Source organism: Lynx rufus, unplaced genomic scaffold, assembly GCF_022079265.1.
Source record: "Lynx rufus isolate CCGP_SWC_20201006 ecotype Redwood Valley unplaced genomic scaffold, mLynRuf1.p SCAF_16, whole genome shotgun sequence".
NCBI lineage: Eukaryota > Metazoa > Chordata > Mammalia > Carnivora > Felidae > Lynx > Lynx rufus.
This window is the reverse complement of record NW_025814830.1, coordinates 43580372-43603706: the sequence shown is the minus strand read 5'-3', so window position 1 is coordinate 43603706 and position 23335 is coordinate 43580372. Positions and strand designations below refer to the sequence as shown.

The following is a 23335-nucleotide window of genomic DNA, read 5'->3' as shown; positions in this document are numbered from 1 at the left end:
ATGTTCTTCCACTCTCAATCATGTATTTCTAGTGAGGGTGATCTCACTCCCAGGCAAAAGATAAGCATAAAACTAACCCAAGTCAGTCTGATAAGATTCAATCCCATTACTGTTTTAACTCAGAGGTGGGGTGATCTCCTTTCACTGGAGTTACTGAGCTGAATAAAAGATAAATGTGGCCATCTTCCTGGATAAATTAAATAAAACATTAACAAAAGCTATCTGTAAATAATGGAAACATGGATGGTATTTTTCTCCTTCTACCTAATGTTGCACATTCTTTCAATTTGGCAATCTTTTCCTTAAGAACACTATTTAGTATGTAATACAATTCTTAAATTATCTAAGATAAAATTTAATGGCATTAATAAGAATTTAAAAACCCACTAAACCCTTCTCTGTGACTCCATCCCCATATGTATAAACATAGAAGAAAGCACATCTTGCTTGAATACCAAATACCATGCTCAAAACCTAGATTGGCTATAGCTAATAATATGCATTTGTGTGTAGTAGAAAATCAGGAGGCACAGTCACTGTAGCAACCCAGTAACAAAGTAATTACGACAAAATCCATAAATGCCATGATGTGGCAACTTATTTTACTTAAAAACATTTGGAGTGTTCCTCCTTGTATCATTGTGCACACAGAATATAATTAAGGAAACATTTAGCAAACATTTCTTAAATATTCATTATAGTCCAGCCGCTCTAACAGACCAATCACAATCTAGTGGTTATCCTGGTCAGTCTTTAAGTAAGCTAGCTGCCACCATCAAAACATAGTCTAATCCATATAATGAGAGATTCTCAATGGAAAGCACAACTGACAGCAGTATCATGTGTTTCCAGGTCTGCAACTTTCTCACTTCTACCCTCAGTTCCACAATGATCAGATTACAAAACTATCAAGAATATTCTGTCCTCACTGACGGGGAAACATCTGCCCTCCTTGAGCTGTCATTCCAACAAGAATAGCCTTGCTAGATGTGATCTCAGCCCAGCCTACCTGTCCAAAGTGAGCAGGGTAGCCCAGCATGTGCATATATAGTAATTTTGCCACATTCCGACACCGGTAAGTATTGTCTTCTTCTCTAAAAGATGATCGGATTGCAGCACATTCTTTCTGGATCATTTCTCGTTCTTCGGCTTGGGTTCGGGCTGTCCGGATGGTCCGGATCAGCTCCCGCAATCTGATGGGGGCTGGCATCCTCTGTTTATAGAAAGACATTAAATAAAAATGTTCACATTTTTCACTACCAAAAGCATTCACACAACTTCTCACATAAATTTCCAATTTTTAAGAATTCAAGACTTGCTCAGTCCAACAATATAAAGCTTCAGCAAAGCTATTACATACAAACCCATTAATTCGGTAAATTTCTGGAAAAAATATAAACAAAAATGTTAAGTATTAAGCAAGATAAGACACAGAATATATCAGTATGTAAAATCCATCATTAGTATCAAACTATGTTAAGAACTAACTCAACCCAAATATTTACTCAAGAAAGAGAAAAGACATATTTTCTATGCCTAACCTTAGAGAAGACAGATTATTTTCTGCTGAACTGTTAACAGAGCTCAATAAATTATCAGATAAATACTGAATATGATCACAATCAAAGCTCAACTCAACTGGGGCGCCTGGGTGGCTCAGTCGGTTAAGCATCCGACTTGGGCTCCGGTCATGATCTAGCAGTTTGTGAGTTCAAGCCCCACATCAGGCTCTGTGCTGACAGCTCGGAGCTTGGAGCCTGCTTTGGATTCTGTGTCTCCCCCTCTCTCTGCCCCTCACTCACTTGAACTTTGTCTCTCTCTCAAAAATAAATAAACGTTAAAAAAAATTAAAAAAAAAAAAAGCTCAACTCAACAAAATGAGAGATCAGGAGAGAAGACCAATTATCAGATTTAAACACTTCCAAGAAACAGTAATCATCTTGGTACACTGGGTACTCTTTGAAAATTGTTATGAGGAAAAAAATAATAAACCAATCTCAGAGGATAAGACTATTAGAATCATATTCTCACGAAAAATTTTTAAATAATAATGATAAACCTGTAATAGCCAAAATTAAGGGGAAAAAAGAACAAAGTTGGAGAATCTGCACCACCTAATTTCAAGAAATACTACAAACCTACAGTAATCAGGACAATGTGGAACTGAATTTAAGGGCAGACTCAGGATCATGATGCAAAATAGAAAGTTTAGGAATAGACCCACACAAATAAGCTTAACTGATTTTCAACAGAGAGGCCAAGGTTATTCAATAGGAGAAAGGGTATTCCTTCAACAAATGGTGCTGGCACAACTACATATCTATATAAAGAACCAATTAACCTTGAACCCTAACCTCACATAATATACAAAAATTAACTCAAAATGGGTCATAGACCTAAACATTAAAGCCAAAACTAAAAATCTTCCATAAGAAAACATAGGAGGAAATCTTTGGGAACCTTTGTCTCCCTACCTTCCCACCTCTCTCTCTGTCCTTCCCCTGCTTGTGCTCGCTCTCTGTCCCTCACAAAAATTAACAAAAAAAGAGAGAGAGAGAGAGAGAGAGAGAGAGAGGGAGAGATACCACCCTACAGTATTAGAATGGCTAAAATTGAAAAGACTGGCCATATCAAGTGCTGGCAAGGATATAAAACAAATGAACTCTCACAAGCCACTCATGGGAATACAAAATGGTTCGACTACTTTGGAAAATAGTTTGGCAATTTTTTGTAAAATTAAACATATACTTAGCATAGGATTCAGGAAATCCACTTGGTATTTACCCAAAAGCAATGAAAACATATGTTTTCATTTATAATGATAAATTTATCTGTAAGATATAAGATATAAATCTGTAAGATTTATAATATAAATCTTCATTTATAATTACTAAAAACTGGAAACAACTCAAACAACACCCATAAATAGGGGAATAATAATAAACGAATACTTCCCGGAATGAAACAGAACCAACACAACATGGAAGAATCTCAAAAACATTATGATGAGCAAAAAAAAAAAAAAAAGAAACAAGAAAGTACATACTTTATGATTTTACTTATATGAAACTCTAGGAAAGACCAGGCTAATCTATAGTGATGCTAAAGAGATCAATGACTGCCTGGGGTTGAGGGTAGGGATGGTGATCAACTAGGATGCAAGGAAACCTTCTGATGTGATAGAAATGTTTATGATGGTTGTATAGATCTCTCTCAAAATTCACGGAAATGCACACTTAAAACAAGTGCATTTTACACGTGCCTGGGTTGCTCAGTCGATTAAGCATCTGACTCTTGATTTAGGCTCAGGTCATGATCTTACATTTCATGAGATCAAGACCCACATTGGGCTCTGCACGGACAGCACAGAGCCTGCTTGGGATTCTCTCTCTACCTCTCTCTTAGCTCCTCCCCTGGGCACACGCACATTCCATATCTCTCAAAAAATAAAAAGATAAACATTAAAAAGAAAACAAGTGCATTTTATTGATATCTTGTACCTCAATAAGTTAAAAAAGATGATAAAATTAGATACCATTACCATCATCTTCAGTACATACAAGCTGTAGAACCTTTAAACCATTAATTCTCAATGTTCTAATCGCACAAACCAGGAGGATATCCCACTCCCACCAGTTCACTATGGCATCACTCCTCAAGGTAGGGACAGTACATTAGGAATTTACCAAGTTCTCTAGGTATTGGTTGTGTTCCTCCCTGTTAGCCCTCTTAAAATCACGTGTACTAAACTGTATAAAACTACATGTATACTGTTATTCTGTTATTTTTTTTTTTTTTAATTTTTTTTTCAACGTTTTTATTTATTTTTGGGACAGAGAGAGACAGAGCATGGACGGGGGAGGGGCAGAGAGAGAGGGAGACACAGAATGGGAAGCAGGCTCCAGGCTCTGAGCCGTCAGCCCAGAGCCCGAAGCGGGGCTCGAACTCACGGACCGCGAGACCGTGACCTGGCTGAAGTCGGACGCTTAACCGACTGCGCCACCCAGGCGCCCCATTCTGTTATTTTTTAATAGAAATACTGAGGGCCTAGTGTTTGAACATTCTTGTATTCACTATCTTCATTATTTCACTTGTTCCAGACCATTTTTGGGCCCAATGTGGGACTTGCACTCACCACCCTGAGATCAAGAGTGGGACACTTAACTAAGTCACCTAGGTATCCCTGTTCCAGACCCTTTTGAAGGGCAGAAATCATTATACCTGCTTTGCCTATGAAGAAACTTCGTTTCAAATCAATTATGCAACTTGCTTAAGATTACAAAGGTGGTTAAGTGTCAGAGCCAGCACACAAACCATGTCTTAGAACTCCAGGGCTAGAGTTCTTCTTAATACTTCCAAAATGAACATTATCTTTACAGATAAAATTTTATGACTGCTAGGATTTGTTTCAAAATACTCTAGAGGAAAAAAGTATTAAGGAAGGAAAAAAGGAAACAAAAAGGGCAAAATGTTGATCACTCTGAAGGGATATGAGCATATTAAATTATACTGTATTATTCTCTATTTTCATATATATTAGAAAATTTTCGTAATCAAAAGCTTTTTAATTTTTTTTTTGTTTTTAATGTTCCTTTTTGAGCGAGACAGAAAGACAGACAGCGTGAGCAGGCAAGGGGTAAAGAGAGAGGGAGACACAGAATCCAAAGCAGGCTCCAGGCCCTGAGCAGTCAGCATCAAGCCTGATGCAGGGCCCAAACCCACCAACTGCAAGATCATGACCTGAGCTGAAGTTGGACTCTTAACCGACTGAGCCACTCAAACACCCCATCAGAAGCTTTTTAAAAATAAAAAGCTTCCACAAACAAAGCATTTAAATCCTTAAAATTTTTTATAAATAGTTTTTTAAAATCTTTGTAGCTAAACTAGAGATCTACTTGAAGAATTACTTTCACAATGACTACAAATACAAATGACTTTAGGATAAAAAATTTAAGAGTAAGGGGTGCCTGGGTGACTCAGTTGGTTGAGTGTCTGACTTCGTCTCAGGTGATCTCACGATTTTGTGGGTTCAAGCCCCGTGTCCGGCTCTGTGCTTACAGCATGGAGCCCTCTTGGGATTCTTCCTCCCTCTCTCTCTCTCTGCCCCTCCACTGCTCACGCTGACTCTGTCTCTCTCAAAAATAAATAGACTTAAAAAAAAGAAAAAAAAATGTCTTAGTAGGCATGAATGAAAAACAAAATTTACATAATAAAGAGTTTAGTATATTTCAGAATACATTCTAAGTTAGAAACGAAACAAAAAATTCCAGTTCCAGGGAAGATGGAATAAACATACTCCATGGAGGCTCCTGTCTCTCCCTCTGACCATAACTATAAATCCTGGATAAAATGCATGCCACAGCTACCCAAGGATGCTAAAAAGTAAATGACAGTAAGCAGATTCCAGAAAGAGGAGAATCTGAAGTTCCATCAAAATGGAAGAGGTTATCATTCTTCCTCCAGTACTGCCCAGCCTGGACCCAATGACAGCCCCAAACCCAAAAGTGCTCAGGGAGTACAGACAAGGAGCTCTAAGAAAAACCCTCTGTCTCTGATCCAGGAAGCAGGAAAAGAAGGACAATGGGAGAAATTCTCTCTTTTGGCTTTCTATATTTTCCTTCCCTCCACCACTGCCTCTAGGCAACACTGCAATGGCAGTGGCTGTGCCATAACAGCAATGGCAATAATAGGCAGCCATATAAAAATTAGGGAAGGGGAATTCTCTCTGACCAGAGGAGCTGTGATCCTAAGAGCATGGAGTAAGTCACTCTCTATTCTCCCACTGCATGATAAAAGACTGAATTCACCAAGAAAATACAACAATCCTAACTGCAAATGTATGTAACAATATAGTTTAAAAAATACATGAGGCAAAAACTGACAGTTATCAAAGGAAAAATAAACAAACCCCCCAACTACAGAGACTTAAACATGCCACCTAAGTAAATGATAAAACTATGGAGTATCAGCACAGATATAAAAGACCTGAATGCCATCTTCAATTGACTGGATCTAACCAACATTTATGGAACACCTCAACCAACAACAGAATTACATTCTTCTCAATTGCATACAGAACATACACAAAATGGGCCATGTCCTGGTCATTTTTTTAAAAAGTTAATAGGTGCGCCTGGGTGGCTCAGTCGGTTAAGCGTCCGACGTCAGCTCAGGTCATGATCTCACGGTCCATGGGTTCAAGCCCCGCTTCGGGCTCTGGGCTGATGGCTCAGAGCCTGGAGCCTGCTTCAGATTCTGTGTCTCCCTCTCTCTCTGACCCTCCCCTGTTCATGCTCTGTCTCTGTCTCAAAAATAAATAAACGTTAAAAAAAAATTTTTTTAATGAAAAGTTAATAAATTAAATTAATGGAAATCATATAAAATAAAGTACAGTCTCTGGCCATAACAGAATTAAAACTAGAAATCAGTAACAGAAAGCTAACGGGAAAACTTGTGATGGCCCTGGAAATTAAACAATACATTCCCAAATAATCCATGGGTGAAGAGGAAATATCAAGGGAATTTAGCAAATACATGGAACTGAACAAAAACATAAACCCATTTATTAAAATCTGTAGTACAACTAAAGTAGTGCTTAATGGGAAATGTATAGCATTAAATGTTTGTGTAAGAACAGAAGAAACATCTCAATCTAAGGTTCTATTTAAGAAACTAGAAAAAGAGAAATATAAATCCAAGTAGGAAAAAGCAAATAATGACAAATAGAAATCAATGAAATTAAAAAACAGAAGGAAAAAAACAGGAAAAGGTCAAGTCAATGAAATCAAAAGCCAGTTCTTTGAGAAGACCAATAAAATTGATAAACCTCTGGCTAGATGATAAAGAGAAAGAACACAAATCACTAGTATCAGTAATGAAAGGGACTATTATCACAAACACTAAAAGGATAATTAGTTGATACTATGAACAATTCAATGAATATCACAACTGGACATCCATATGCCAAAAAACTGAACCTCTACCTAAATCTCACAGTTTATACAAAGATTAACTCAAAATGAAGCACAGACCTAGATGTAAAACACACAACTATAAAACCATTAGAAGATGATGGAGAAAACCTTCTTGACTGGGGTTAGGCAAAGAGTTCTTGGACATTACATCAAAGGCACACCCATAAGAGAAAAATGTTAAAACTGGATTTCATAAAAATTATAAACTTTTGCACTATGAAAAACACTGTTAAGAAAATGAAAAGACAAGTTACAGAGTGAGATATCTGCAAATCACATATCTGACAAGGACTTGTAACTAGACTATAAAAAGGAATTCTCAAAACATAGCACTTAAACGCAGTTTTCAAAATTGGACAAGTTTGAGAATCTTGAATTCAGAAAACTGCAAAGTCTTTAACAAAAAAAAAAAAATGAAAAAAAAAAGTTTAACAGTTCAGGGCCCATTAGACTACAGAGTAAATAGTACCATAAATGATATCAACATAAGCATCATTTATATCTATTTCAAAGGGGGAAAGGAGAACAAAAACTACGGAATTAGAAGTTACCGTCATGCATGCATTATCCAATTCAATTAGTCATACTATCCCATAGATGACCTAAGTAACAGGGAAACATGTTATACCAAAAAGTGCCAATCACTCATTCAACAAATATTTGCTGAGCCTTCTCTATGTCAGGCATTGCAAAAGGTGCTGACGACTGCCAACGTTGTAATCTCTACCCTTAAGAACTCAAAAGTCTAGTGAGGAAAACAGATTTTTACAATTCCAGCCATATAAAATAACAGCAAAAACTACTGACCAATGACAGAACAGAAAATTGTATTTAGGGTAAGCTAAACTGTTTCACAGCCAAACTACTTCAATATACTTAGAAATTTTTTCTTTTCCAAATTTAAGTGCTTTCTGCATCAGCTCAACAACTCCTAAATCCCATGTAGAAAGAGATCTGTAGCACAGTACCAACCCACAATTTGTTTTCCAAAGCTATTACGAGCAAAACTTAGAATTTTCTGAATTTTAGAAAAGTAATACAGTGCATATCTTTTATGTCATAACTCACCTACCATGACTGGAGCAACAGTTTCATTACCAAACAATATTTCTGAAATAACATATAAATATTCACACCAAATGAGAAAAATAAACTACTACAGTGTCATGTCTGGTCAAATCAGATTTTAAGACCAAAAGAATTATGAAGAACTCCTGGGCATTTTTGTTTGTTTTTAATTTCAGAAACTGAGATAAAGGACTGTGCAGCCTTACCCTTATCCAATGACCCTAAGCACTGTTAAAAATGATGACCCTGGGGCACCTGGGTGGCTCAGTCAGTTAAGCGGCCGACTTTGGCTCAGGTCATGATCTCACGGTCCGTGAGTTCGAGCCCCGCATTGGGCTCTGTGCTGACAGCTCAGAGCCTGGAGCCTGTTTCAGATTCTGTGTCTCCCTCTCTCTGACCCTCCCCTGTTCATGCTGTCTCTCCCTGTCTCAAAAATAAATAAAATGTTAAAAAAATAAAATAAAAATGATGACCCTGAAGTAAAATTACCTGAATTTGAATCTCAGGTCTACCACTTATCAGCTATGTGTCCGTGAGCAAATGACAACATCCCAGAGCTTCAATTTCCTCATCTGTAAAATAGGAAGAGTACCTACCTCAAAGGATTGCTACAAGAATTAAAAGAAAATACATGTAAACTTCTTGCGCAGTGCCACACACATTGTATCCAATAAATAAATGTTGGCCATAATGGTTGCCTACATAAACTATCCATAATAAATTAATTTTGAGCAAAAATAAGTTGCAGAATAACACAGTACGAATATTCATAAAGGTTTAAAATGTGTAAAAGAACCTATTCTTTAGAGATACAAAAATGCAGTAAGAGACTAAGAATATGCATAAAATGAACATGTGAAACATGCATAAAGATCAACACTGTGGTACATCTGGGAGGGAGGGGAATATGATGAGGAACAGAGTAACACACAGAAGGCTTCGGCTATACTGGTGATGCTTTATTTCTGAGACTAGGTAGTGGATAATTGAGTACTTATTATTATTCTTCATATATTTTATGTCTGAAATGTTTCATATTAAAAACTAAATTCAAATATATCTAATCCATGTAGCGAATGTTGTAGAATATATAACCTGGAAAACACAACCTACTTGCTCTTATTACAATGTTGAGGATTTCCTTATTTTAAGAGTTTTTACTTGCCTTTCAAAATACTCGAAAACCACAAGATTCCTTAAAATACAGTAACTTAAACATCTATTATTGCTAACAATAACAAATTATCCTTTTTTAAAAAATAAAGTATGAATATGATTATAGTGATGACTTAGCTAAACATAGCTGAGAATCTGAAACCTATTTTTATAACGTCATGCAGCAATATAGAGAGCATCACATTAACATACGAAAACATCCACTTTACTCTATTTGCAGGTTCTGATTTACAAATTAGAAAACTGAAAGGGAAACAGAGGAGGGTGGAGATCAGGGGACAGAAGCTGTTTTAGGGAAGAAGACGGACAGTCAACAAAATGTCATCTTACAGTAAGGGAAGAAACAGCAGCAGCAGCAAAGCAAAAAAATAAAACCTACATAGAGCAGAAACAAGCATCCAAACAGCATAGTAGCAAGATTAATAAATTCTACAGATTTGCTATATAACATTGCGCCTACAGTTAACAATACTGTATTGTGCAACTGAAAATTTCAAGACAGATCTGCTTGTACTCTTTCCACAATTCTAAAAAGTTTGTGCCCTTTACATAATGGATTTTTTAAAGTTTGTTTTTTTTTTAAGCTTATTCATTTATTTTGAGAGACAGTGACAGCGAGGGGTGGGGGGGCCGAGAGCGAGCATTCCAAGCAGGTTCCAGCACTGTCAGTGCAGAGCCAGACACAGGGCTCAAACTCATGAACCCTGAGATCAGAACACGAGGGGAAGTCAGACACTTAACCAGCTGAGCCAACCAGGCGCCCCTACATCAGATTCTTACCCTGTAAAAAATTTTAAGTGGTTAATCAAAAAGAAACAGATCAGGAGTGCCCGGGTGGCTCAGTCGGTTAGGCGTCTGACTTAGGCTCAGGTCATGTTCTCACAGTTAGTGGTTCAAGCCCCACGTCGGGCTCTGTGCTGACAGCTCAGAGCCTAGAGCCTGTTTCGGATTCTGTGTCTCCCTCTCTCTGGCCCTCCCCCGCTCACGCTCTGTCTCACTCTCTCTCTCAAAAATAAATAAACATTAAAAATAAATACATGAATAGAAACAGATCAAATCGCTGGTACATCTCTGCCTTTGAGTTCCATAGTAATTACCTTAATTTATAATTTTTTACAAATCCAAAATTAAAATACTTACCTTAACATAGTTTATTTTTTTTTAATGTTTATTTATTTTTGAGAGAGAGAGAAAGAGACACGCAGAGTACGAGTGGGGGAGGGGCACAGAGAGAAGGAGACACAGAATTCAAACCAAGCTCCAGGCTGTCAGCACAGAGCCAGACGTGGGGCTTGAACTCACGAACCATGAGATCATGAACCAAGCCAACGTTAGACGCTTAACCGACTGAGCCACAGAGGCGCCCCTAAAATACTTATCTTAAATACACACACACACACACACACACACACACAGCACAGTAATCTGAGCCTATTTAGTGTACTAGCAAAAAGCATTAAACTCTCCCCTAAAGTCTTAAAAGTATTAAATTACAAAGAGTACCATAATTATTTTACAAGACCCTGATTTATCAATAAATGGTTCAATAACATAACATTCAACATTTAATGCAGAGGTGGAAAAACCTGGATATAAAATTGTATCCTAACATCTAATTCTATACAGTAAATATGTGCATTAGGACTTTTATATACATTACATATAATTCATAATCCAATCCATAATACATTTATAATCCCATTATAGACTTTAAATATTGTGTATACCTCAATAAAGTCAGTTTTTTTCTTTTTCTTAGAGTGGTTGTAGGAAATATAAAGGTTTTTTTTTTTTTTTAAAGTTTATTTATTTTTGAGAGAGTGCATGAGCAGGGGAGGGGCAGAGAGAGAGAGAAAGAGCGAATCCCAAGCGGGCTTTGCACTACCAGCACAAAGCCCAAAACAGGGCTCAAGTTCACCAACCAAGAGATCATGACCTGAGCCAAAACCAAGAGTCACTCAACTGAATGAGCCACCCAGGTGTCCTATAAAGTTGTGTTTTAAGACTAAGATGACAATTGAGTGAATAAAATAATAAAACTGTACCTGAGAAGTAACAATTTCTAAGATATAGAGTTCAGATACTATGTGCTCCTATTAATTTAACTACTTGACCCTTAAAAAGCTGAGAAAGATATGTCAAAGTCTACCACTATAATTGTGTTTATATCCATTTCTCCTTTTATATTATTTACATTTAGTATTTCAATGGTTTTATTTAATGCCTAAGTGTCCATATGTTTGACATTTACATGGCTTGTACATTTTATAAAAATAAGATGTCCCTTTTGTTCTCAAATACTCATTAGGACAAGGATGGAAAAAGGACACAGAAAAATTAAAAGTCTGACTTGTTAAGATAAACAGATTGTAGATAAATGTATTTCATTAATGTTTTTTTAATACATAATGTTGAAAAATAACAAAAAGGAAGTGTGAAATTCATTTTTTAAGTTTCTACCCATAATGTAAACAAAGTGAGGTTTTGGAGCTTAAATTAATTACTTTATATACCCAAAGAGCAACCAAAATTATGAATGCTTACTATAGGAAAGAAACAGAAAAAACAATGACTGCATATGTTCCAATTCCAATTCTCCTAAAATTTATACCAAAATGGAGAAAATGGTTATTTTCCAAAATCTCCACAAACCTCTTTAGTTGATAAAGATTTTCATCCTACTGCAATATCAACTCCAGGCCATGATTACTTTTTCTTTGAAAAGCCTATTTTTCCCAGTCAAATATAAGCTCCTAAAGACCAGATCTTGTTGATATTATTTTTCCTTGTATTCCCGTTACCTAAGAGTAGGAACTTGATAAATACTGCATTTAACTAAATTCTAAATGCTAGAAGCATCTTAAAGAAAATGCATTTGTCCTTTCCAAAGCACACAAAGTAAAGAATGTGCACCAGCTACTTACCAACAGCAATGGGATAGGCACCAGGACTCAACCCAGTCCTCTATTCTACCCAGCTGAGTTAACTAAGCTGAACTCCCACTGTTTCTGAACTCCCACTACCTACCTGTGAACTCTGAATCACCACCAGCCAACAGTTAAGAATATATAACCAAAAAGCTGGGGTTACTGCTGCTACATTGTCCTTCTTTCCCTAAACCTGAACCTATGTGAGCTCTAACCTAAAAAGAAATCTTAAATTAAAAGCAATTGTTCAATATTAAAATTACCTCCTTTTCTATCCAACACAAAAACTGTACTTGAAGTCTTTCTTGCTAAACAATGAGAAAAGATACAAGAAATTAGATTTCAATTAACTTTGCCAGTGATTACCCTGTAACATCCGCTTTCTGAGTTCTTAAGTATGGCTAAGAACACTCCAGGGACTTAAGTTAATACGAGGCAAAACCCTCCAAAAGAAATTACTGTGCTTTCTGTCCTGCATTCTCCATATGGCCTATATTTTTATATATTTTTATATGCTCCACACAGAAGCCCTATTTCAGATTTTTATTGCATATGAATATCTGAATTGCTTTAATGCATTTACAACTTGCAAAACACTATGACCAAAGTAGTAAGAAAGCTTTCACCAAATTGATCAACAGTATTAATCTTTGATCACACTTTTACTTTCCGATATATCTTACAGATACCAGCTGTCATTCATCTGACTTAACTAGGTTCTTTTCACCATCTTTGTGTTTTTGTGGTTTTCTTTCTTTTGAGTATTAGGCGACAGGGAAGGGGAGGCAGTGCAAGTCTATTTCCACAGTATGAAGAAATGTGCTCATAGAAGGGAAATGTTCTACAGTGTGAAGAAAAGGGAAGAGAAGTGTTAGTACATCACTGTTTGAATAAGGGAGATTAAATCTGGGAGTAAGTATTTTGGTCACTACAGATGTAAACACCATTGTGGGACAGGGATAGTTCCTTCATCAGGTTTCACCACGGCCTAGAATGATGAAATGTTCAAGACCATTCAACTTTATACACTCTGGCTTCAGGCTCATAATGCAACTTTGTGATTCTTAATCTTTTCAAGTATCTTGTCTCCCAAATTCCTTCAAGGGTGCCCTGGAAAGTAGACACAAAATCCAGAAGAAAGCACAGCCCCTTGTGAATTACAACATTGTTATTCTAATTCACACATCACTGAGTTTGATTAGGCTAAATCATCCCTAGATGAAATACTAAAATGGACTTTCTCGATCTTCCAGGCTAAGGGAATGCTGTGAAATGTGTGACCACATCAAGATACCACCACACCCTGTCTAGGCAGCCAGCTGGCATTCCTCTAAGAAGTCTTAAGTTCTATTCTCCCTAAAATGCCACAATAATTACAGCCATCCCCTTTAATTATCCATAACCAAAATTCACTGAAAATGAGAATTTAAAAACAGATGTATATAAATGCAAATATGCCTACTGAACAATTCAATTGCATTAAGATGCATGAAAATAAAGGCCAAATAAATGATAATAAACACAATCAGTATCTAATTTGACACCGATAAAATAAAAAGCAAATTTTTACTCTCTCAACCTACTATTAGCAAAAGTGTCCCAAGGAGCCCACACTTATCAAAAATTGTCACAAAATTCTCAGAACAAAAATCTTGGTTTTTTAAAAAGATATGCCCCAGGGCACCTGGGTGGCTCAGTCACAGTTAAGCCTCTGACTATGGCTCAGGTCACAATCTTTGTGGGATTGAGCCCCATGTTGGGCTCCATGGTGACAGTGCTGAGCCTACTTGGGATTCTCTCTCTCTGTCCCTTCCCCTGCTCACATGCACGTGCTGTCTCTCAAAATAAATAAACTTTAAAAAAATAAATAAATAATAAAAGATATGCCCCAAAGGATATAATGTATGTTAAGGAAGGTAGATTTTCTGTGCCATGTAGAAATATAGATGCCTTTTTAACTTCTGTACATTTTCTGCTGTATTTTATTTTATTTTATTTTTTTTAATTTTTTTTCAACGTTTTTTATTTATTTTTGGGACAGAGAGAGACAGAGCATGAACGGGGCAGGGGCAGAGAGAGAGGGAGACACAGAATCGGAAACAGGCTCCAGGCTCTGAGCCATCAGCCCAGAGCCTGACGCGGGGCTCGAACCCACGGACCGCGAGATCGTGACCTGGCTTAAGTAGGACGCTTAACCGACTGCGCCACCCAGGCGCCCCAATTTTCTGCTGTATTTTAAATGAACATATATTACTTGAGCAATCAATTGTGCTTTGAAAAATCAAAGTACTAAAAATCATAATGGATTAGTAAAGCAAAACTGTAAACTTTCAAAATAACAAGAGAACATTCGTCCTGAAAAGACAAAGTCACATTTATCTAAAGGTCTTTTCTGCAGGATGACATTAGAAAGTTTACTAGAAAATTACTAGAAAATGATTTCACGCTAAGATAACAAAGCTTCCCTAGCATATTCTTCATAAATTCAAAGTTCTGTTCATTCTGGATACCAAGAAAGGGGGGGGATAGGGATCTGGTCCACAGGAAATTAAAGGTCCATTTTTAACCCATGTTGCTCACATTAGTTAGAAATAGAGGGGGAAAGTCCCATTGACGATAGTGTCAAAAACTATAAAATATCTAGGAAAAAATTTAGCAAGAAAGGCATAAGAACTACATGAAGAAGACTATTAAATCTATGAAACCTTTACTGAAGGACCTAAAACTGAAACAGGATCTAAACAAATGGAAAGTCACAAGGAAAAATTATCATAATTAAAAAATGTCAGGCCTCTCAAAATTAATATATGAATAATGTGATTCTGAACAGTTGACTTTTTTGAGGTTTTGTGAACCCGAAGAATTATTTTTAATCAATAGATAAGAATAAATGTTCAAGAATAATCAAGAAAATAAAAAAGTACAGTGATAAATGCTTTTCTTTAAAAAAAAGTTTATTTATTTTGAAAAAGAAAAAGTGAACACAGGCACGCAAGTGGAGGAGGAGTAGAGAGAGAGAGAATCCCAAGCAGGATCCACACTGTCAGCACAGAGCCCGACACAGGGCTCAAACTCACCAACTGTGAGATCATGACTTGAGCCGACAACAAGAGTCAGATGCGTAACTGACTGAGTCACCCAGGAATCCCAGACAGGGGCTTTTGTTTTTTTAATTTTTTTTAACATGTATTTATTTTTGTCAGAGAGACAGAGCATGAGCGGGGAAGAGGCAGAGAGAGAGGGAGACACAGAATCCAAAGCAGGCTCCAGGCTCTGAGCTGTCAACACAGAGCCTGACATGGGGCTCAAACTCACAGACCATGAGATCATGACCTGAGCCGAAGCTGGACTGAGCCACCCAGGCACCCCTAGAGAGGAGCTTTTCTTAACAGTGTAACTTTTTACAAATACATTATACTCAAAAAAGTAAAATAAAAAGAAAAGTAAAGAGAAAAAAAGAACCAAAAGTGGACTAAACATACATGGAAACTTATAAGATAGCATTTAATTCATTGGGGAAAGGATGGTTTATTTAGTCCTCATGTAGTCTCTCTATATAAAGGAAAACCATATAAGACTCCCTGCTTCATGTAAATGTTAATTCCAGATGAATAAATACATGTATTATACAACAAAGAATTAATATAAGGTGTTCCTAGAAGATGAGGAAAAACAAAAGCAAACCAAGAAAATGCACAGAAAAGCAAGCGAAAAAGGAACCAAAGACATGAAAATTCTAAATAAAGGAAATCCAGATAGAAAAAAAAAAAAAAAAAAAAAGCAGAGGCTAGCTCGAATTATGGCCAGGAAAATTAAAATTAAGACAAACTGAGAGAGTAGTCATCATCTGGCAGACCAGTAAAAATTATTTACATCTAATGATGTGATGACATAGAAAGCCCACGGCTAGTGGAGGTAGAACTTATGACAACTTACTTAGAAAATAATCTGGCAATAAAAACATTTAAAGTATATTTCCTTTAACCCAGAAATCCTACCTCGGAGACTCTAGTCTGTAGAACTAAAAGTGGCAATAAATAAGGTGACATGTACAAGGATTTTATTGTATCACTGTTTGTGTTAACAAAATCTAGAAACAACTTAAATATCCATAAGAAAATAGCCAAATAAGTTATGTACGGTACACATTCATACTATGAGACATAATAGGGACATTTAAAAAAACAAGATCGGGCGCCTGGGTGGCGCAGTCGGTTAAGCGTCCGACTTCAGCCAGGTCACGATCTCGCGGTCCGTGAGTTCGAGCCCCGCGTCGGGCTCTGGGCTGATGGCTCAGAGCCTGGAGCCTGTTTCCGATTCTGTGTCTCCCTCTCTCTCTGCCCCTCCCCCGTTCATGCTCTGTCTCTCTCTGTCCCAAAAATAAATAAACGTTGAAAAAAAAAAAAAAAAGAAAAGAAAAGCTTGTTACAGAGTGATGTAAAATATGATCTCCCTTTTATAAATACAAAGAATCCATATAGAAGTGCACATTTATGTTAGTATACACTGCACTTGACCAAGCATGGAGGGAAATAATGAAGTATACTCATAACCTGGTTAAATGGCTGGGGACAAACACTGAAGAGAACGAATGAAATGATAACTTTAAATATGTTTTTAGATTTTTTTCATCATAATGGACACCTATTATTTTATAAACTAAAAAGATTAAAAAAAAAAACAAACCTTAGCATTATAAAAGTATATTACCCAAACAAGAGGGGAAAGACAAGAAATCACTGAACTGTATCAACACGTTTCCATTTGGGGAGTAAAGCCTGAAATGCTCAACTTACTATTAGTTTCTTTAGTATAATGCGTTACCATATTGAGAACTCAAAAGAAAGAAGATGGCGGGAAGTGTAGATTTCTTTGCTGCCACTTGAAACTTTTGCAGAAGAAAGCTCCTGGATGCCTCTGTCCATTAAACATCTGACTCTCAATTTTAAGTCAGATCAAGATCTCAGGTCATGGGGTGCCTGGGTGGCTCGGTTGGTTAAGCATTCGACTTCAGCTCAGGTCATGATCTCACAGTTTGTGGGTTCAAGCCCTGTGTCCGGCTCTGTGCTGACGACTCAGAGCCTGATGCCTGCTTCGGCTCTCCCTCTCTCTCTGCCCCTTCCCCGCTCATGCTCTCTCTTTCTCTCTCAAAAATAAACATTAAAAATTTTAAAAAACAAACACAAGATCTCAGGTCATGAGATCAAGCCTCACGTTGGCTCCATGCTGGGCTTGGAGCCTGCTTAAGACTCTTTCACTCTGCCTCTACCCAACTAGCGCTATGCTCACTCTCAAAAAAGAATCAGACTAAATCACAAAGAGAAAAGAGCAAGGTCAACTTCAGAATTAAACATGTAAACGCTATTTTCCAGGGTACAGACACAAGGTTTTATATAGGTTTTTGCTTTTTTGTTTGTTTTTGTTTTAGAGAGAGCGAGCGCGTGAGCAGGGAAGGGGCAGAGGGAGAGAGAATCTTAATTAAGCAGGTTCCATGCTCAGGGCTCAATCCCAAAACCCTGGGATCATGACCTGAGCCGAAAGAGTCCTACAAGAGTAGTCCTACAAGAGCCCTACACTCAACCTTTTGAGCCACCCAGGCATCCCTATGTTTTCTAAACCTGAAAGTAAACTTCACTGACATCAATTCTGTAAGTCACAAGTAAATGACCTGTAGTAGCTTCTCATAACTCAGGGCTCTGTTTTTGGCTCTGGCATTAACCAATCACCATATATTTGAGTACCCAAACAATTTTTCCGTATTATTTTCATCCATAGCATCTATTCCACAAAGTGGCTACTAAGTGCCAGGCACTGTGCTATGTACTATGGATGTCATAAATTATATAGTTCTTGTCCTTTGAAAGCTCAAGAACAGGTAGACAATTCAAGTACTTTAAAGAAAGCACTATACTATACCCCTTTGCCAGGGGGCTGAGAGGAAAGAACGGGTTTACTAGGTGGAAGGGAGAAAAGAAAAACATTCCAGGTATAGGCATAACAGGTACAAAGAGAATGAAAATGAAAGAACCTGAGTATTCAAGAAACAGTAAAAAGTTCAGTGTGTGTAGGGGTGCCTGGCCAGCTCAGTCCATAGAACACACAACTCTTGATCTTGGGGTCATTGAGTTCAATCAAGCCTCACATTGCACGTAAAGTTTACTTTTTAAAAATTTTTAAATAAAGTCCAATGTGTGTAAATAAAATAACACAACCAAATGCTAGTAAATGCTTCCTCATTCTACTTTCCTAAATAATCAACACGATTTATTAAGCTTTCATCATGGAATGTTTCTAAAGAAAATATAAAGCCCAACTTTCACTAGTAGAGACAAACACACATTTAAAAAACATCACACATATTGAGTACTATCAGAAAAAGAAATTCTTGGGGCGCCTGGGTGGCTCAGTCGGTTGAGCGTCCGACTTTGGCTCAGGTCAGGATCTCACAGTTTGTGGGTTCGAGCCCCGCATCAGTCTCTGTGCTGACTGCTTGTTCAGAGCTTGAAGCCTGCTTCAGATTCTGTGTCTCCTTCTCTCTCTGTCCCTCCCCCACTCACACTTTGTCTCACTCTGTTTCTCAAAAATAAATAAATGTAAAAAAATAAAAAGAAAAATACTAGGCAACAGAAATTAAAAAGAAAAAAGAAAAAGAAACTCTTCTCCCAACAGCTTACTGTCAATAAATCATACCCAAAATCTCATACCTACCAAGATACAGGCTACCTAAGTATTTTTGGTTAGTTTCCCCATTCACCTGAAACCAGTATTTTCACCGTATTTTAAAAGTTTTCAAAAATTTCAAAAAGTGGGAAGAAAACCAAATCTTCTGTGCACACTTTACAAAGGGATTAAAAAAAATTAACTTCCCTTCCTTTTCTTCAGCTTAAAACGGAATAATTTCCCAATCGTGAGGATTAGTAATGAGCTTCACTAAATTGAGCTGTAAAAACACTAATGGAACTCTTTTGAGTTGTACCACTATATGATCATTTACTAAAGTTAGATCCATTAACCCAATAGTGTACATCATCTATTCTAGATCAGTCTCATTTTTAACCCGAAGTTTTGTAAGGAGAGGAGTGCAAATATTTTACAGTTCCAAGGATCTAAGTTCATGTCTTTCTCATATTTGCTCTTCACAAAAATCATTAACATTAATCTCAAAATCAAACAAGCTGAAAAGTCTAGAATGCTCAGTAAAACACATTACAATCAGCTACAAGAAAGCTACAGTGAGCAAAGCACCTGCCTATCAAGGTTACACTGTGACTTATTGCAGTGTAACAGAGAAAGGAGGTAAAAACTACTTGCCTTTAAGATGTCTTTCATTATTTATAAAGTACAAAGGTCACATGTTTTCTTCCTCTTTTAAAATACCTTTTTTTTTTTTTGCTTTGAAGACTATTTTACACTGACAACATTTATAACATCAATTTTCTCCAATTGTCTAAGTAAACAAAAAATGCAAAACCTCCAAGTACCTAATGAAAAAGCACTTCTCATGTCCATCATATTATCTTAAATCTTGCCCTTATACAAAAGTGTTAGTTAATGCTGACTCAACAACTTTGGCCAAGAGCAAGGTTGTGTTGTTGTTGTTTACTTCCGGACCCTTCAAACTTTGACAAGAGATTGGTTTTCTAGCAGCCAAAATACATGCCAAATTAACTGTTTTGTGTTACTCCTTCAAAGAAGAAAAAGAAAAAAAAAACCCACCTCTCATGTATTTTCAAGGTAGAAATGAGTGCCTTCACTGATATAAAATTTTCTACACAAAAAAGCAAATGAAAAAATCCTAATGCTTTTTGACAAAGATACAATTTTCAAAACCTGTAAGCCAAGATATATAAGAACTTAGACATACCCATATGTTCTCTTAATTTTAAAATTAATTGTTACTTTAAATCTTATCCTGCATGAAAGAAATTGGATAAAACAAAGGGATGAAAGAATGCCAAAATTAAGAACTAAAAACAATTCATAAAGCTGAAAATGAATGAATTTTAAGCAACAAAAATAGCTAAACAAGTAGTTGCAGTTTACAGAAAAGGTAATAGTTTTAGATTCTCTGAAACTAAATCTAAGTAAGAGTTTTAAAGTTTTGCTATCGGGGCGCCTGGGTGGCGCAGTCGGTTAAGCGTCCGACTTCAGCCAGGTCACGATCTCGCGGTCCGTGAGTTCGAGCCCCGCGTCAGGCTCTGGGCTGATGGCTCAGAGCCTGGAGCCTGTTTCCGATTCTGTGTCTCCCTCTCTCTCTGCCCCTCCCCCGTTCATGCTCTGTCTCTCTCTGTCCCAAAAATAAATAAACGTTGAAAAAAAAAAAATTTAAAAAAAAATAAAGTTTTGCTATCAATTAAGTCCTGCTTTATACATAAAACTTTTTAATCCTCATCAAATGCAAATAAAGAGATTAAGCATTTTGAAAATCTGTTTTGGTATGTAGTTTTCTAATTCAATTTTTTTAATTAAAAATAATCTTTTGGAAAATACTCATTCAACTTTTTCAATATGTATAGAATTTTTATAAATCACACAAAAAAATTGCACTTTTGTTTTTGTACATCACTGATTTCAAGACTATTTTTAAAATAAAGAGGGGGTGAAATATCACCAAGATATTTCTGATAATTTTTGTACGTTACAGTTTCACTCTAAAATTTACTCTCAAGGGGTGCCTGGCTGGCTCAGTCAATAGAACATTCAACTCTTGATGGCAAGGTCATGAGTTTGTTTAAGTCCCAACTTGGGTGTAGAGTGTACTAAAAAATAAATAAATAAAATTCTCTCAAATCTAGAACTGATAAGAGTGAAACAGATCAAAGAACAAGCAACTGTACCCAAAAGAAAATGAATTGAAGTTCCCTAAACAATAATGTTAATTTCAAGTATGATCCCACAACCTTAGACAAAGTAGACATTCCAGTATGTGATCAATCAACAGTGCACTAAACAGCACTTTGCTTAGAATTTGTAAGGCAAAAAGACACTCCAATTGAATGCAAACCACCCAAGAATGAATGACGTTTGACTACCAGTACATCATACCGCAAAATGAACAGAGTTAAGTAACACCTATTTGCTTCTAATAACTTTGTTTTAAAAAGGTAAGTCAGAAATGGAGTATTTCAGTAACTACAAAGGAGTACTTAGTAAATGAAAAAGCATTCCCTAGATTTCAGGGGGTTGACATTTCCTTTAAACCAAAAGAGAAACTCCCTATCTTGACAGTAAATACACAAATACTAACATTTTTTAAGTCTCCTTAAAATAAATAACAAGAACACTATTTACAATGAAAACAGTCAATCTTCTATGGAGACATCATATGACTAGTACAGGAATTTATCTACCTGATAAGAATAATGCACTTAGACACGGATTAGAAGTATTAAAAGATTTGATCCAAGTTCAAGTTACAATTTTATTTCACTTTTCTCTTCATCCCTCTGCAATGAGTCCATCAAGTTACAAATTTAAATTTCAGCAGTCACTAGGCTGTAATCACAAATTATTTCTCTTTCGCAGATTAAAAAATCCAGGCTGAGATGAAATAGAGGCGATTCAATCACACTAGCCTAACCTGAAATGTAGGAAGTAATCAGTAAATTACTGTGAAATGCTTTTTATTCAAACATGCTATTTTGCAAACATACTTTAATAACAGCATGAAGGTAATGAGATTATGGATACCTGGAAAATCTGTATTTTTAAACCAAAAGTTAACGTGTATAGGCTGACAAGTATTACGGGAACGGTGGAAATGAATATTTAAAATTCAACTACCCCAGAAAATTCTAACACATGAAGTCAATCTCCGTATTTTTTAGAATCAGGTAACAAGTATCATTACCGTACAAAACACCTGCAAGTTAAGATCACTAACTCCTTCACTCGCTCCTCTCTTCTGTTAACTAATCCTTTCAGTCGCCAAAAAAGTTACTTCCCTTTCTACCTACGTCAAATTAAGATCCTTCTCAGGCAATTTCCATGCCCAGGGTCAAATATCACCAATACAAATACATAAGTTGTCAATAAGCACCAAATAACTAAGTGTTCAGCACACGAAAGGAATTCACCAATGAAAAAACATGACACCTTCCTCCCTACCCTCCCCCCCCCCAAAAGCCATTTCATTAGCTTCACAAACATTTACTGCTGAAGTATACTCTGAGCGAGTGGTTCGATGGGTCTCCTTCACCAAACCCTAACTAGGAAACATAACCAATCGTCCGGACTCTTTCAGACAGTCAAGATGATTCGGAGAATTATTAGAAACTGACGTCCGCAGGATCAGGAGTTTGAGAGAAAGGTAAGCAGTGTACTCGCAGGTGAGTTGGGGGGGAGGGAGGAAACCCTGAAAATCGGAAACGAAGTTGGTCGGAAGGTTAGAGAGAGGCGAGGCCGATGTCCGGTTCGGAGAGGACGCCACTGCAGGGCAGACAGCGATTAATTAAGCATTTGGAAGAGCTAAAGAGAGTTCTACGAAAGACCTGACCCGAGTACAAGATATAAGAACGCTGATATACCGCTCAAAGAAGACACGCGGGGGTGGGGCCCGCCCCGCTAACCCTGCTCCCTGAATGAACCCTCAAAAGAGAATCGAAGCCCGAGAAAGTCAATGGGTCCAAAGGAGGCCCGCACCGGCCGGGCAACGCCACAGCACAGAACGCAGAAGCGTGCAGAGCCTCCTGGTCTGAGGCCTCGGGTCGGCCCTCAAGAAAGTCGGAGCAGCCCCTGGGGCTCCGGGCCCCTCCTGGGCCAGCCTCTGTCCTCTCTTCTCACCCCCAAAAGCCTAGAACCGGACTCATGAGATTGACAGGAAGCTTCCGGCCGAGCGCTCCCAGCAGGCGCGGGGCAAAAGGAGCAATATGTCCTTAGCGCCGCGAGTGACACTCACCGGCCCGAAACCTCGAATGAAACCAGCAGCTCCGGGGGCGGCGGCAGCAGTGGCAGCAGGAACCGAACATCCAAAATGGCGGCTCCCTCGGCCTCACCACCGCTACTGCAGGCGGAAGGATCCTTTTAGGAAGGAGGGAGTTTTTAACTAACTTCAAATACTATCGCAAAAACTTTGGCCTCTATTTCCCTCTCCTAGTCGATTACGTCTTCCCTAGACGTAACTTTTTGTGCCTCCGCTCTCCTACTACCCGAAAACTCGGACCCCACCGAGGACTATTTGGCAAGGAGGAG

At 37.4% G+C, this 23335-nt stretch overlaps 1 protein-coding gene across 3 annotated transcripts in view; it reads right to left on the bottom strand.

Annotated features, from left to right (window-relative positions):
• The window catches only part of AP1G1 (adaptor related protein complex 1 subunit gamma 1), an 81210-nt gene extending 58092 nt beyond the window's left edge, over window positions 1-23118 (bottom strand). For 2 of the 3 annotated variants that reach the window (XM_047078717.1, XM_047078719.1), the window contains exons 1-2: window positions 23043-23118; window positions 1010-1213 (exon numbers count right to left, since the gene is read on the bottom strand). In XM_047078717.1, the coding sequence (XP_046934673.1) occupies window positions 1010-1210 (201 nt within the window). In that variant the 5' untranslated portion in view covers window positions 1211-1213; window positions 23043-23118. Of the gene's footprint in view, window positions 1-1009; window positions 1214-8531; window positions 8551-23042 lie in introns of those variants that run through there. The other variant, XM_047078718.1, reaches the window with a different exon arrangement.
• Window positions 23119-23335: the final 217 nt, after the last annotated feature.